Source organism: Hemicordylus capensis, chromosome 3, assembly GCF_027244095.1.
Source record: "Hemicordylus capensis ecotype Gifberg chromosome 3, rHemCap1.1.pri, whole genome shotgun sequence".
Lineage (NCBI taxonomy): Eukaryota > Metazoa > Chordata > Lepidosauria > Squamata > Cordylidae > Hemicordylus > Hemicordylus capensis.
Window position 1 is genome coordinate 16,076,303 of NC_069659.1, and position 16,139 is coordinate 16,092,441.

A 16,139-nucleotide genomic window follows, 5' to 3' on the forward strand; every position below is an offset into this window, starting at 1 on the left:
GCCGGTCCAAGTTAGAACCAGACCACCCCCTGGTTTGTGGAAATGGCTCACAGGCCGACTCGGGTTGGGGTATATTTGTGAACAAGAATCCAGCTAGGATTCCCCTTTACAAATACAGGGGATCTCCTAACCTAAAAAGTATTTCCATTTAAAACTTTAGAGCCGGGCAGAGGGATGCATTTTAAAAAAACCTCTTAAATGAAGCCCCGTGGCGGCGGGGGTGGCTGCTGTAGCGGCAGATACTGGAGCGGCTGCAGCCGGAGCTCCTTGAACTGGTTAACTTGAACTGGTTAAATTACATCCTTTATGAAGCCCTGCTGGTGGCAGGGATGGCCGCTGCAGTGGTGGATACCTGGGAGGAGGTAGTGGCAAGGACTCCTCCAATCACTCTACCACCCTCCTAACTTATACTCCGTCCTGTCCATGTGTGCAGAGGCCCGAACAGGGCTGCAGCCAGTCCAGACTATCAGTTGGGAGGGTGGTGGGGCAGTTGGAGGAACCCTCACTTCCTCCTCCTCCTCCTGAGTACCTGCCACCGCAATGGCCAGCCCCGCCGGCAGCGGGGCTTAGAAGTGTTTTTAAGAGTGTCTCCCCCTCCGTTTAAAGTTTTAAATGGAAAGCCTTTTTAGGCTAAGAGATCCCCTGTATTTGTAAAGGGGAATACTAGCTGGATTCTCCTTTACAAGTATACCCCCTGCCCCCGAGTTGGCTCGGCCAATTGGCAGGCCAGACTGGAACCAGCCAGGCTCAATTGAACCTGATCCGCCTGGGGTGACTCAAATACGGTGCAGATTTGAGCTGAACCAGGCTAACATCCAGTTCACACATCCTTAAGTATCCAGCATTAGGAGGCCCTTCTGTTATTTTGACTCTATGGGCAGACACGATAGAGGTGTATAAAATTATGCATGGAGTAGAGAAAGTGGACAGAGAGAAATTTTCCTCACCCTCTCACAACACTAGAACTAGGGGTCAACTCATGAAACTGAAGGCCAAGAAATTTAGGACCAACAAAAGGAAGTACGTTTTCTTACACAGCACATAATTAAACTATAGAATTTTCTGCCACAGGATGTAGTGATGGCCACCAGGTTGGATGGCTTTAAAAGGGGCTTAGACAAATTCATGGAGGACAGGTCTATCAGTGGCTGCTAGTCTGGTGGCTATAGGTCACCTCCAGCCTCAGAGGCAAGATGCCTAAAATAGTTGTTGCAGGGGTGCAACAGCAAGAGAGAAGGCGTGCCCTCAGTTTTGCCTTTGGTCTTCTCAGAGGCATTTGGGCCATTGTATGTAAGAGGATGCTGGATTAGATAGGCCTTGGGCCTGATCCAGCAGGGCTGTCTTTATGTTCTTACAGGGGCAGAATTAATGTGGAGGCAGGCTATATGTACATCCCTCCCCACAAACTCTGTGACTGAAAAGAGTAATTTATACTCCCTCTTTGTATAAATTCCACAAAACTCACTAAGTAGTTGAAATTTGTGGAGTGTGGGAGAAAGAGCAAAAAAAAGAGGTGGGGGCAGGGAGAATAGGGTACAGTAATAGAAAGGTTGTGCTATCGAGTTGGTGTCGACTCCTGGCGACCACAGAGCCATGTGATTTTTCTTTGGTAGAATACAGGAGAGGTTTACCACTGCCTTCTCCTGCACAGTGAGAGATGATGCCTTTCATGATCTTCCTGTATTGTTGCTACCTGATATAGTTGTTCCCCATAGTCCGGGAAACATACCAGCAGGGATTCGAACCAGCAATCTGTACCTTAGCCAGTGGAGTAGTGCTGCACGGACTCAGCCCCAGTACATTTTCCTTCTGCCCCAATTCTTAATATCTGTGAACAATGTCAGTAATTCCTGTTGACTTTAAGGTTTGCTTCAGTGGCTGACATGCTTACATGCTTTGGTAACATAGTCACATACTGGTCGAATTTGATCTATTGTAGAAAACCTCTTTGCAGAAAGGCAGGTGGATCAAAGGGCAGTCGTAACCTCGTGATCCTTGACATGACAGGAAGGAAGATTTTTTAAAAAAACCTCTTCTGAGCTCTAGTTGGCCATGCTTAGCTTTTCTGAAATGTAAGATGTGTGTCAGGTGCAGTCAAAATTAGCTGAATCTTGAAGGATGGTGTATGATATGCAAGTATTTTGGGACTATGGTTTTTAAAAAAAACGATTTAGCACATGTGCTAGCTGGTGTTGTTGGTGCTATCTGCAGGGACAAATGCCTGTTGTGATTTTTGATGAGGTTGTACCTCTAGAAATGGAAAATAGGTGATGGCATTGCAATACTTTCTGAGTTTTATCATGCTTTTATTGTCCTGACCATTGGGCCTGTAGTGGCCGAATCTGCAGTGGTGTTTTAAAAGCTTAAAGAAACACAAAAACTACTATAAAAATTTATCAGAGGGATGGAAATGAAAATTGGTAGAAATGTTCTTCAAAGATACCTTCATGGAGAAAAATTTGTTCATTGTTATTCTATCTTAACCTTATTCCTAACCCTTTCTCAGTTCAAAAGTGACTGTAATTTTATCCTAATCATTTCGGGGTAGGGATGAAGAAGGGCTGATAAAACAGAGAAAGCTGTATGCAACAATGCCATCACCTCTTTCCCATCTCTAGTGGTGTTGATGTTGCCAAAAATCACTGAGCTTTTGTCTTCTGAGATGGTATTGATGGCCAAAATATGTGAGCATTAATAGAGAGGAGTGTCCATCAGTAACCATCTGTGTTGATTTTTGGCAACATCTAATTATATTGCAAATAGAACTTCCTTTGGTAAACTTAATGTTATGGACTAGGGATTAGTAACTAGTTAAACAGGAAGTGGTGGATAGGAATAAGCTGATGCTTATTAAAATGGAGAGGAGTAAGTATTGAGGTGTTGTTGGAACTGGTGCTACTTAACTTCATGTGGTTGCCTCAGGGCTTTGCAATATGTTCCCTGCTGAAATAAGAGCATCTCCTTCTCTGTTTGTTTTCAGGAAGACCCTCAAGACTCTCATGTTGTCACAAGCTTTTAATTGGAATTAATTTTAATAATTTGTTTTATATTGTTTTTATTGTGTTTTATGTATTTTAATCAGTGATTAATATTAAAAGTTGTACACCACCTAGAGATGTACATATCAGGTGGTATAAAATAGGACAAATTACATAAATTAATAAATGATATATAATCAGGGGTGAGCAGAGAGGTGATCAAGCCTGTGGAAAATATTTAGGTTATTCAGTATGTTGAGAACTCAAGCAGACTGTAAAGAGCTCCAAAAACATCTCTCCAGATTGCATGAATGGACAACAAAATGTCAGCTGAGATCCAGACTAACAAGCTACTGGTGTTGGGAGAGAAGCACTGATGCTTCTGAAAAGTTAAATTAACTCGACTATACTTCTCATGTAGTATTGGGTAGAGGGAATTTTACACAACCTTCCCTTTCTCTGGCAGTGCTTTGTGCTTCCCATGAATATGTCTTGGTGGGTTGTGTGGCCCTCAGAGACATATTTTCAGGTGGTGCACAGTGGTTTCGGGGGAAGGGGATGTCAAAACTTGTTCCCTGCCACACAAGCACTGGTGCAGTATTAGTCTGGAACTTTTCAGAAACACTAGTGCTTCTCCTGTAGCACCAGTGCTTCATCAGCCCTCCACAGATTGCCCAACGGAGTCTCTAACTGAGCTGATGGACTTGGTCTTGGGCTTGGCATTGGAGTTTCCCAGGCTTGTGGTGTCTGGGGCGGCTCAGGAGTTTATTTGTTTTATTTATTTGTTAAGAGATTTAATATACCTCCCAATCCACAGACTCAGGGCAAATAAGAAAAGCATCCGAGATTTAAAAATAATAATAATAATAATAAATTATAGGGCAAATTTCATAGTGGTCATGTCAACTATGGGCCTATCTCAAGTAGTCTTGGGACTGACACATATTGCTGGTCATATGCTTGATCTGGTCTTTCACTCTGAACAGGGTGGTGTTCCGTGGGTGGGGGTTCCTGTGATTTCCCAATTGTCATGGATGGACCACCATCTGGTTAAGGTTGGACTCATGATCACGTCCCACCTCCGCAGTGGCAGGTGGCCCATTAGGATGGTCTGACAGAGAAGGTTATTGGATCCAGTAGGATTCCAAGAAGCCTTGGAGGGATTTAATGTTGGCTCTGCTGGTGACCCTGTTGACGCTCTGGTGAAGAATGGGAGTAATCAACTCACCAGGCCAGTGAACTTGATCGCTCCTAAGTGTTCTCTCCGACCCACTTCAGAACTGGTCCCTTGGTATATGGAAGAACTATGAGGGTTGAAGCGGCGAGGGAGATGACTAGAGTGCAAGTGGAGAAAGACTCTACTCTTATCCGAAAGATTACTACATAGAGCGTATTTGGAGATCTATTCTCTAGACATGTGTGGCAAAGAAGCAATTCTTTTCCTCCACAAGTTCATGTCCGGCGGAGTTGTTCAGAGTTGTGAAGGGGCTAATGCGTGCTTCTTCCCTCTTGAATCTGTACTTGGAACCAACAATTATTTGCTGTGAAATTTTTAATGAGTTTTGTGTGTGGACAAAATCTCTTATATTCGGGTTGACTTAGATTAAGACTCCACAATTGTTACAGAGTCTGATGCTGAGGTGTCCAGCAGCTCCTCTTATGTGATAACCCTGGAACAATTTCAGTTTGTGACTCCTGATGATGTGGACAAGTTGCTCGGAAAGGTACGGACTACCACCTGCTCTCTTGATCCTTGCCCGACATGGCTTATACTATCTGGTAGGGAGGCTGTTGTAGAAGGCCTGGCAGAGATTATAAATGCTTCTCTGAGGGAGGGCAGGATGCCTCCTTGTCTTAAGGAAGCAATTATTAGACCTCTTCTGAAGAAGCCTGCCTTGGATCCCTCAGAGTTAAGCAATTACAGGCCTGTCTCCAACCTTCCATGGGTGGGCAAGGTGATTGAGAAGGTGATGGCCTCCCAGCTCCAGGCAGTCTTGGAGGAAACTGATCATATAGAACAATTTCAAACTGTCTTTCGGGTGGGCTGTGGGGTGGAGACTGCCTTAGTCGGCCTGATGGATGATCTCCAATTGGAAATTAACAGAGGGAGTGTGACTCTGTTGGTCCTTTTGGATCTCTCGGCAGCTTTCGACACTATTGACCATAGTATCCTTTTGGAACTTCTGAGGGGGTTGGGAGGCACTGCTTTGCAGTGGTTCCGCTCCTACTTCACGGGCAAATTCCAGATGGTGTCTCTTGGAGACTGTTCTTCAAAATCTGAACTTTCGTATGGTGTCCCTTAGGGCTCCAAATTGTCTCCAATGTTGTTTAACATCTACATGAAACCGCTGGGAGAGATCATCTGGGGATTTGGTGCAGAGTGTTATCAGTATGCTAATGACACCCAAATGTCAGTGGGTAATTGTATGTGGGCACGCAGGTTCTGGGACCAGATTCATATTGGCAGTAAAATTAACAACTAAATCTTTCTGACCCTTTTAAATGTTTAACCCCCCCCATGAGTTAGAAAGGCAATTGTTTAAGTTTTGATATGTATATAATAATTTTATAAGTATGCTGCTGTCTTATTCTTAGTTTAAGCTGTGTACTTATAGTTTATTTATATTTAGAAGGATTTTCCTGGTTTATTTGATTTTATATTTGTTTTAACTTTGTGCTGGTCGTTGACCGAAATAAAGATTTGGGTTTGAGTTTGAGTAATGGGCTGGATGAGGGATAACACTGAGGCTGAATCCAGATAAGATGGAGGTACTTATTGTGCAGGGTTGGAACTCTGGAGACGGTTTTGATTTGCCGTTTCTGGATGGGGTCACGCTTAGGGGTGTGCACGGTCCGGAATTCCCCCGGCCCGGCACGGGGGGACTGTTACTTTAAGCGGGGGGGTGGGGGGTGGTAGTACTTCCCCCCCCCCGCCGCTCTTCCCCCTCTGGTGCTGATCCTGTTAAAAAATCTTCTTGGGGCGGCAGAGTTCCTCCCTGCCGCTCCTGCCCCCGTCGTTGTCCTTTACGCCTTGAACAGAGAAGAGCTAGTGGTGCGCATGCGCTCTTCACGGCGCACGCTCGTCTCTGTTGCTGGTGTGTGATGTATGCGGCGCGCGCCAGCGACAAAGACAAGTGCGCGCGCCGTGAAGAGCGCATGCGTGCCGCTAGCTCTTCTCTGTTCAAGGCGTAAAGGACAACAACATGAACCGAATCATGCACACTCCTAGTCACGCTCCCCCGGAAAGAACAGGTACGCAGTCTGGGGTTGCTTCTGGATCCAAATCTCTCCCTGGTGTCCCAGGTTGAGGAGGTGACCAGAGGTGTCTTTTATCAGCTTCGGTTGATACGCCAGCTGTGTCCATTTCTTGAGAAACCTCAAAACGGTGGTACATCTGCTGGTAACCTCTAGGCTGGATTACTGCAATGTGCTCTATGTGGGGCTGCCTTTGTATGTAGTCCAGAAACTGCAGTTGGTCCAGAATGTGGCAGCCAGGTTGATCTCTGGGTCATCTAGGAGAGGCCATATCACTTCTGTGTTGAAAGAACTACGCTGGCTGCCGATACGATTCTGGGCAAAATACAAGGTGCTGGTTATTACCTATAAAACCCTAAACCACTTAGGCCCTGGGTATTTAACAGAACATCTTTTTCACCATGTGCCCCACCGCTTGTTAAGATAATCTGGAGAGGTTCATCTGCATTTGCTGCCAACTTGTTTGGCAGCTACTCGGGGACTGGCCTTCTCTATTGCGGCCCCTGGACTCTGGAATGCGCTCCCTGTTGAAATAAGAGCTTACCCATCTCTGGCAACTTTTAAAAAGGCAATTTGGACACATTTAGTCACCCAGGCTTTTAATTAGATTTATGGTTTTAATTTTTAATGTTGGTTTTAACTGCCTTTAATGTTAAATGATTTTGTTTAATAGATTTAATGTTTTGAATGGTTTTAATTGTAAAACTGCCCAGAGATGCAAGTTTTGGGCGGTATAAAAATGTTAAATAAATAAATAAGTCTAGATGTCCTCCACTGTAAATAAGTGAGCACCTTTTGGACAAAATATTCCACATTCACACAGAAATAGATGAGACATGAGTTAGTGGTAATTCACAAGGAAAAAGGTTAGAACATGCAATCATGGTGGATATTCTAGTGAACTCTGTGTGGTGACAGTGAGAGAAGCAAACTCTGTGCAAGAGGTAATGAAGAAATTTTTATTCAGGATGTTAAATGGGTCACCCATCAAAAACATACGGGCCAACTTGATAACATGTCTCTTTCAAATCTGTTTTGATGTCCTTGCTGAATTTGTCACTAAGACTCTCAACTGTTGCTATTATAAGATAGTGTGAACATTGGATCAGGCTGTTCTGTTTCTGCTCTCACTGTGCCTTAAGTACAGCCCTGCTGGATGAGGCCAAAGCCTGTCCAGTCCAGCTTCCTGTTTCATACAGTGGCCCACCAGATGCCTCTGAGAAGCCCACAGGCAAGAGGTGAGGGCACACCATCTCTCTTGCTGTTGCTCCCCTGCAACTGGTATTTAGAGGCACCTTGTGTCTGAGGCAAGAGGTGGCCTATAGCCACCAGACTAGCAGCCATTGATAGACCTGTTCTCCATGAATTTGTCTAAGCCCCTTTTAAAGCCATCCAACTTGGTGGCCATCACCACGTCCCATGGCAGATAATTCTATAGTTTAATTATGTGCTGTGTGAGAAAAAGTACTTCCTTTTTTCAGTTGTAAATTTCCTGGGCTTCAATTGCATGGGATGACCCTTGGTTCTAGTGTTGTGAAAAAGGGAGACAATTTTCTCTCTGTTCTCTCTCTGCTCCATGCATAACTTTTAAGAACATAAGAACAGCCCTGCTGGATCAGACCCAGCGCCCTTCTAGTCCAGCATCCTGTTTTACACAGTGGCCCACAGCCCGCTGGAAGCCCACAGCCTGCCTCCCTCCTGCTGTCACTCCCCTGCAACTGGTATTCAGAGGCATCAGAGGCATGAGATCATTTATGAATGAGTTAAAGAGCAGTGGTCCCAGTACAAACTTTATACACCTCTGTCATGTCTCCCCATAGTTGCCACTTTTCCAAACTAAAAAGCCCTATATGCTCTAGGCTTGCTGCATAAGGAAGGTGCTCCAGGCCCCTGATCATCTTTGTTGCCCTCATTTACACCTTTTCCAGTTCTACAATGTCCCTCTTAAGATACAGTGACCAGAACTGTATGCAGTAGTCCAAATGTGGCTGAACCATAGATTTGTATAAGAACATTATAATATTGCCTTTTTTATTTTCAGCCTGCTTCCCAAGGATTCCAAGCATGGAATTTGACTTTTTTTTTTTTACAGCTGCCACGTACTGAATCGACATTTCCAACAAGCACCACGACCCCAAGATCTGTTTCATGGTCAGCCACTGCTAGCTCAGACCCGATGTGATGTTGGGGTATATGTGATGTTGTATATGTGATGTTGGGTGTTTTTTTTTTTGCCCCAATATGCATCAATTTACACTTGCTTACATTGACCCACATTTGCACTGTTGTCGCCCACTCACCCAGTTTGGAGAGATCCTTTTGGAGCTCCTCACAATCTGTTGTGGATTTCATGCCTTAAATAGTTTAGTGTCCCCTGCAAATTTGGCCACTTTGATACTTACCCCAACTTCTAGATCATTTATGAACAAGCTAAAGAGCAGTGGTCCCAGTACAGATCCCTGGGGAACCCCAGTTCTTACTTCCCTCCATTGTGAGCATTGCCCACTTATTCCTACTCTCTGTATCTTGTCCTTCAACCATTTAGCAATCCACACATGAACCTGTCCCCTTATCCCATGACTGATAAATTTTCTCAAGAGCCTTTGGTGGGGAGCTTTGTCACAAGCTTTTTGGAAGTCCAAGTATACTGTGTCAACTGGATCACTTTTATCCATATGCCTGTTGACACTTTCAAAGAACTTCAAAAGGTTAGTGAGGCATCAATTTACCCGGCACAGAAGTTAAGGTAACTCACTAGTAGTTTCCCGGATTCCTCCCCACCCCCTGCTGGGCCGGGATCCCTTTTTTGAAGATCAAAATTAAGTTAGCTACTTTCCAGTCCTCTGGTATAGAGCCTGATTGCAGGAAAAAGTTACATATTTTTGCTAGGAGATCAGCAATTTTACATTTGAGTTCCTTCAGAACTCTTGGGATGCTATCTGGCCCTGGCAATTTGTTATTTTTTTAGTTTTTCAAGACAGTTTAGAACATCCTCTCTCATCACCTCAAATTGATCCAGTTCTTCAGCCTCCAAGCCTGAAAAGCTCATTTCTGGAGTGGTAATATGGTAGGTATCTTCCGCCGTGAAGACAGATTCAAAGAACTCTTTCAGCTTCTCTGCAATCTCTTCTTCATTAATCCCTATCATGCCCTCATCATCTAAGGGTCCAACTACTTCCCTGGCAGGTTTTCTGTTTCTGGTATATTTAAATAAGTTGTTATTCCCCTTGACACTTCCTCAAACTCTCTTTTCCCATCATTGTTTCCTTGCATTTCTTTTGCCAGAGTTTGTTCCTTTCTGATATCTTCATTTGGGCAGAACTTCCATTTTCTGAAGTAAGTCTTCTTCGCTCTTATAGCTTCCCTGACTCTACTTGTTAGCCATGCTGGCATACTGAACTTGGTGGTAACTTTCCTCCTCTTTGGTATACATTCCAACTGAGTTTCTTTTATTATGGTTATAAATAAATCCCATCTTTGTTTAAGAACAAGAAAAGGTGCAAAAATACAAGAAAAGCATTGATGGAAAGTTCAGGGTAATGCTTTTCTTCATTGCTGAACCTGCATAATGTAGAATGAGGGAAACTGTCGAGTGTTTCTTGCTGTAACGTTTACTGAGCCCATTTAATGTGTGTGCACTTCATAAGTGCATTTGATGTAGGTTGTGGTTTCTCATAAACTTTGAAGTCTATTTGCTTTTTGAATCTGTTTTTTGTTTTGGTAGATGCTCCTTATGAGCGAGAAGCCTGCTTCTACCTCTGCCTTAATTTTATAAGTTCATTGTCAAGGATGCACTAGAAGTGATTCTAATGGAAGATGTTCAGTCCTATGTATATTTTTCAGGGCTTACTACCAATAAGTGTACATACGACTGCAGAATTAGAAATTTAATGGTGTAATTTTAAAGGCTTTTAAATCCATTATGTATTGAGAAATAATGGATAAATTATGTATTGAGAAATAATGGATAACACCTCAGGAAAGCTAGTTGCAACTAGTATTTTGACATCCCATTTGGATTTAAGATAAGACATTTCTTCCAGACAATACCAATAATAAATACAATGTCAATTTTTGCCCAGTGGCATAAAGATGTAAAGAATTTTGTCTGTCAAAGTAAAAAACCATGAATAAATTTTAAAAATCTAATGGATGATAGGAAGAGAGGAGGGCTTGCGCTACCAAATTTTAAGTTTATATTTTGAAGCAATATGTCTAAGCTAGATGAAAGAATGGATTACATTAAAAAACCCAAGATTGTTGGATTTGGAAGGATTCGATATAAGATATGGTTGGCATGCATATCTATTTTATGATAAGATAAAAGTAAATAAAGATTTCTTAAATCATTATGTTAGAAAAAGTCTATATATGGTATGGTATGGATGAAAAACAAACTTGTGTTAGAACCAAAAATTCCACTATGGGTATCTCCCCTGGAAGTTATATCTAGGAAAAAAAAAATGCAACAGACATGGCCCACGTATCAATAACTGCTTGTTCTTCAAGGCACAAAATATGAACTCAAAAAGCTAGATCTTATGCAGGACTGGAATATCTCTTGGTTTCAGTACCATCAGATCAGCGCCTTATTTAAGCAAGATTGTAAAAAAGGCTTTAACCAATCAAAGTCAGAATTTGAACAACAGTTGTGTGATAAGGAAGGAAAACTAGTCTCTAGGATGTACGGTCTGTTATTATTGGAAGATATAAGAATGGAAGTAGTGAGAACTTCTATGGTAAAATGGGCTCAGGACTTCGGTTATCATATTGACTTGGAAAAATGGGAAAAGCTATGGATAAAAGACATGAAATATACTGCCTGTTCTAGTTTAAAGGAAAATAATCTCAAGATCATGTACAGATGGCATTTAACTCCCAAGAAGTTGGCCTTAGTCTACAAGAACATGTCAAATAAATGTTGGAAGTGTAAAAAAGAGGAGGGTTCCTGTATACATTTATGGTGGACTTGTAAAAAGTCTAAAGGCTATTGGGTCTTAATTTATAATGAGCTCAAAAAAGGGTTTACAATGACTTTCCCCAAGAGCCCAGAAACAATACTATTAGGTATTAACAATGCGTTGCCGAGGAAATACTGGATCCTCTTTATGTATCTGACAGCAGCAGCAAGACTGACATTTGCTTGCAAATGGAAAGACAGTCAATGCCCAAGTAAAGAGGATTGGATACTTAAAGTATTAGAATTGGCAGAAATGGCAAAATTAACAGCATTATTAAGAAATAAACTTAAAGTATTTAAAAGGGATTGGGACCCTCTTCTTGTTTATCTAAAAACACATTATAAAATGGATTTTTATCAGGCCTTCAAGGGGTAATAACAAATGCTTAAAAAATGTCCCATACAATGCTTAAAAACAAATGCTTAATAAAAAATGCTTAAAAAATGTTCCATACAATAAATGTATGATTTATTGGGGGAGAATGATGAAACTACAGGCAAGACCTGGGTATTGTTACTGACCAGGGTGGATTTGATTTAAATCAAACTGATTTAAATCAAACTGATTTAAATCACGATTTAAATCACGATTTAAATCACTAGCAGGGTGGATAAAAATAAAAAAAAATCCGATTTAAATAAAAAAAAAATCGAATTTTTTTGATTTAAATCGGATTTTTTTGATTTAAATCGGATTTTTTTGATTTTTATCCACCCTGCTAGTGATTTAAATCGTGATTTAAATCAGTTTGATTTAAATCAAATCCACCCTGTTACTGACACTTGTTTCAATGATGAGATGGAAGTCTTTATGTGCTCTTTCTCCTTTTTCTGTTTGTTTGTTTGCTTGCTTGTTTTATTTGTGCTTTCCTTTTTGTGTTGTGGAAAAACTGAATAAAAAATATTTTTTAAAAAAGGATTTAAGATAAGTAGTCTTCAAGCTGGAGCAGGAAGTAGGGTGCTCATTGCAGTCATTAATGACATCAGTTAAACTATACTCTGTGTAATAGCTAATAGTTAGAAGCCCAGCAGAGAGAGAAAGGGAGAGTCCATCTAGCTCCCACCCAGTGCTGCCTGGAGTGAGAGACCAGGTGGGTGCTGGGGTTCCTTCTGCTGTTGCCTGCCTGCTTTTGCTTCCCCTGTGGGGCTGCAGCCTCAGGTTAACATCTGTGGGAAGTGTGGGCAGGACTGGGACCAGCCCCTGAGTGACTCAGCTGTTCCTCGGGTCACCTGTTCAGTTTTGGGCTTTATAGGAAGGCTCCTTGTGGCGGCGGGCCCGCCACCGAAGGTGATACCAAAGGGGGTCACCCCTTTGGGGGAGCCACTTCGGGGGAGAACGAGGGTGAGGGCTAGAGGGCTTCTGTTTAATTAGTTTTAAGCTGTTTTAGACTTGGGTTGAAATTGCTGTAATGTGTGCCCGTTTCTCGAGATCAATGACCTCAAAACTATGGTACATCTGCTGGTAACCTCCAGACCTGACTTTTGTATTGCGCTCTATGTGGGGCTGCCTTTGTACGTAGTACCTAAGCGAGCATCTTCTTCGTTATGAGCCCCACTGCCCATTGAGGTCGTCTGACGAGGTCCGTCTCCAGTTACCGCCAACTTGTTTGGTGGCTACACAGAGACGGGCCTTTTCAGTCACTGCCCCGAGATTGTGGAATGCGCTCCCTGCTGAAATACGATCCTCCCCATCTCGGGCAATTTTCAAAAAACACCTGAAAACCCTTCTTTTCACCCAAGCTTTCTCAGCTTCCTAAATTGTGGGGGTTTTAATTTCTGGTTTATTTTAAAATTCAAAATCCAATTTTGGGGATTTTAATCACTGTAACTGTTTAATTGTTTTAAAATGTTTTTAAATTGTTAATTGTTTTTTAATTTGTTTTAGCTCTTTATTGTTTTAGTGGTGTGTTTTAATTGTAAACCGCCCTGAGCCATTTTGGAAGGGCAGTATACAAATAAAATAAATAAATAAATAAATAATGTCTTTCTAAGGTGACTTCTAGATAAAATCTGAGGTGGTCATGTTTCGTATAGGACACAAGTTTGATTATTTGCTCATGTCCTGAAAAGAAAGATTAACAGCTGTAAGAAATTGTGTAAAATAGGAACATTGAAAGCTGCCATATACTTAGTCAGACCATTGGTCCATCTAGCTCAGTATTGTTTACACTGACTGGCAGTGGTTCTCTAAGGTTGCAGACAGGAATCTCTCTCAGCCCTATCTTGGAGATAGTGCCCAGGATTGAACCTGGGACATTCTGTATGAAAAGCAGATGCTCTAACACTGAACTACGGCTCCAATATATGACTTCATTATATTGGTCTTAGTAGTATTGTATTCTGTGCATAAAGGAGATCATCATCTCCACAAGTGTGAGGGTTTCTATTAATCCAAACCACATTTTTTATATACCCAGATCCACTGTGGTATACCTTGCAGGCAGAGATGTGGGTTTTCTAGAAAAAACTGAATTGGAAAATTTCCTAGAAAAAAATCCTAAACAGATTTCCCCTAATTTGCATTAATTCATATTTCCTTTTTTTGTGTGAATTTCAGGCATATATTTTGATGACATATAGTGAGCTTCAAGGGAAGGGAAGATTGGCAAAAATCACCTCTTCCCCCAATCAAGCGACAGTGAAGAGGTTGTCTGGAATTTTCACTGCTGCACAGTGCAATGCTAGTCTGGATGCCAACCAATGAAATTTTAGAAACTGAAAAATAAAGTGTGCAAAAAATTTCCACCCCACATCTTTGCTCACAGGGCTTTTGGGAGTGTAGGTGGTGTGAGAAGATTCCTATGTATTTTGCCTTGAGCAAGTTAGAGAAAAGGTGGGATAAAAATGAAATAAATTAATAAGCAAACTTGAACTGGCATATCTCTTTCAGATTGCTGCAATTCTCCGAAAACGAAAACTTGATTATTACTTGTACAAACTGCTGCCTGAGATTCTGCAATCAACTTCCTTTTTGACAGCAAATGGAAGTTTGTATATTGCATTCTTCTGCATTTTAAGGTTTGTTAACTTGATTTTACATATTTATCAACATTTGAGGATGGTGAAATACCCTATTCTAAAATTAATGTTTTCTTGTAAATATTTATGTTTACTTTTTTGATGGAGCCACAACTCCTTGAGACAGAATTCATGAATCTTTGCAGAAAGTACACCCCTCTATCATTGTTTATTATGTTAGGATTGCTACTCCTCCCCATCCCTAAGGGCTCACTTGCTGAGCTTACTAGTGCAATAATCACACATTTCACTATTCTGGAGATGACAGACTAGTTCTGTTTCCTATTTGCTAACAAAAAAATGCTTACTTGCCATCAGAGATCATCCTGTGGGACTGTGAAAACGAACTTATTTTTCTCTTCAGGAAATGTCTTTTAACTCTTTCATCTGCATGAATCAGCAGCTTACCAGCTAAAAGATTTTGTTGGTGATATTTAGGGCATTCTAGGGTAAAACTGTGAGCTTGGGAAGCCTGCCCGCTCTCTTTTTAAACTGCAGCTTTCCCATGTGCTCACATTTGCCACTCCAGTCATTAATTTTTGGAATGAAGTGTTGTCACTTGCGGAAAGTGGGAAAAGCAAAAGAGTATAGGGTTAATATTTCGCCTTCCTTTTTAGTGGTTTAGGAGGATCCATGCTGTAACTGCATAATTACTAAAGTGCCTGCCAGGGTATTCTGGTATGCTGCAAGAAAGCCCCTAGTATCTGATAGGCAGTTACTTCTATAGTGTGAAAGAGTGGCCTGCTGTTTTAATGAAAGAAAATGACTTGCCTCTTCAACCAGCAGTTAGGAGAGATGTAGATGAGAAGGTTCTTATTGGCGTGGTGGTGACCGTGGTACTGCTGCTGGCTGGCTGGCCAGCCAGCCAAATGACTGGCCCTCACACTTGCTGTTGCTGCAGAGCAGCGGTGTGCACATGCTCCCTCCTTCCAGCAGCCTGCGGGGTGACGTGACCCAGCCTTTTAATTTTTTTAAAAAAATTATGAGGTGCTGTAGTGGATTTAAGTCTGTGTCTCAGAGCCTGCTCACGTGAGGGGACAGATTGCTGAGTCATCCCTGCCGAGCTGCCTGAGTGGGCTTTCGTTTTAAAACTTTTTTACTTTAGACCTTTGGTAGATTAAAATGCTGCCACCAGACACTCTTTTATCTGAGACTGGACAGCCTAGGCTGGAGTGCCAGAGCCTAGACTTCTCTCTTTATCTTGCTATTGGGCAAATATCAGAACCTTCCACATTTATGCCTACGTGTGGGGAGACAACAAGGTAGCTGGCTTTAGTGGCCCTGCTGGAGTCGTTTGCACTAGGGGCCCACCCTAGCCTTCCAGAGTAAATCAAGCACTTTGTGGGACTTCTTAGAAAAGAAAATGCTTTATTAAATTGCTACAAAAATCGTTTGGCTTATGTTCCAGCTTTTTGGTTACGGACTGTTTCAAAAACGCCCAGATTTTTTAAGGCGGCATATAGGTAATTCAGTTACTCAGTTACAAGCGGGGTGGGGAGAGATCTTGAGGTACACACAGCACCACGCACAAAGAAACAGAAATTCTAACGCACAAGGCCACAAATATTTTGACTACCTCATCTGCCTTTGCAGAACATTCATTCATTTATTCAATTTCTATAGTGCCCATCCAAAAATGGCTCAGGCAGGTTTACACAGAGAAGTAACAAATAAATAAAATGGCTCCTTATCCACAAAGGGCTCACAATCTAAAAAGAAACATAAGATAGACACCAGCAACAGTCACTGGAGGTACTGTGCTGGGGGTGGATAGGGCCTAAAATTTATGGTCTAAAAGTGGGGAAAATAACTTTTGTAATCCTTTGCTACTTGATTGGTCACCCCAGGTAGCCAGGCAGATAGTTGTAAACCAAAACTAGAGTCTACTGCCCTAAAAATGCATATGAGTTCCGTGGTATAAAGTGTCT

The 16,139-nt window shown here is 41.9% G+C and overlaps 1 protein-coding gene across 2 annotated transcripts in view; it reads left to right on the forward strand.

The window, feature by feature from the left end:
* TMEM135 (transmembrane protein 135) overlaps positions 1-16,139 on the forward strand; it is a 255,810-nt gene that overhangs the window by 2,868 nt on the left and 236,803 nt on the right. For both annotated transcript variants that reach the window (XM_053307850.1, XM_053307851.1), the window contains exon 2: positions 14,084-14,211. In XM_053307850.1, the coding sequence (XP_053163825.1) occupies positions 14,084-14,211 (128 nt within the window). The remainder of the gene's footprint in view (positions 1-14,083; positions 14,212-16,139) is intronic.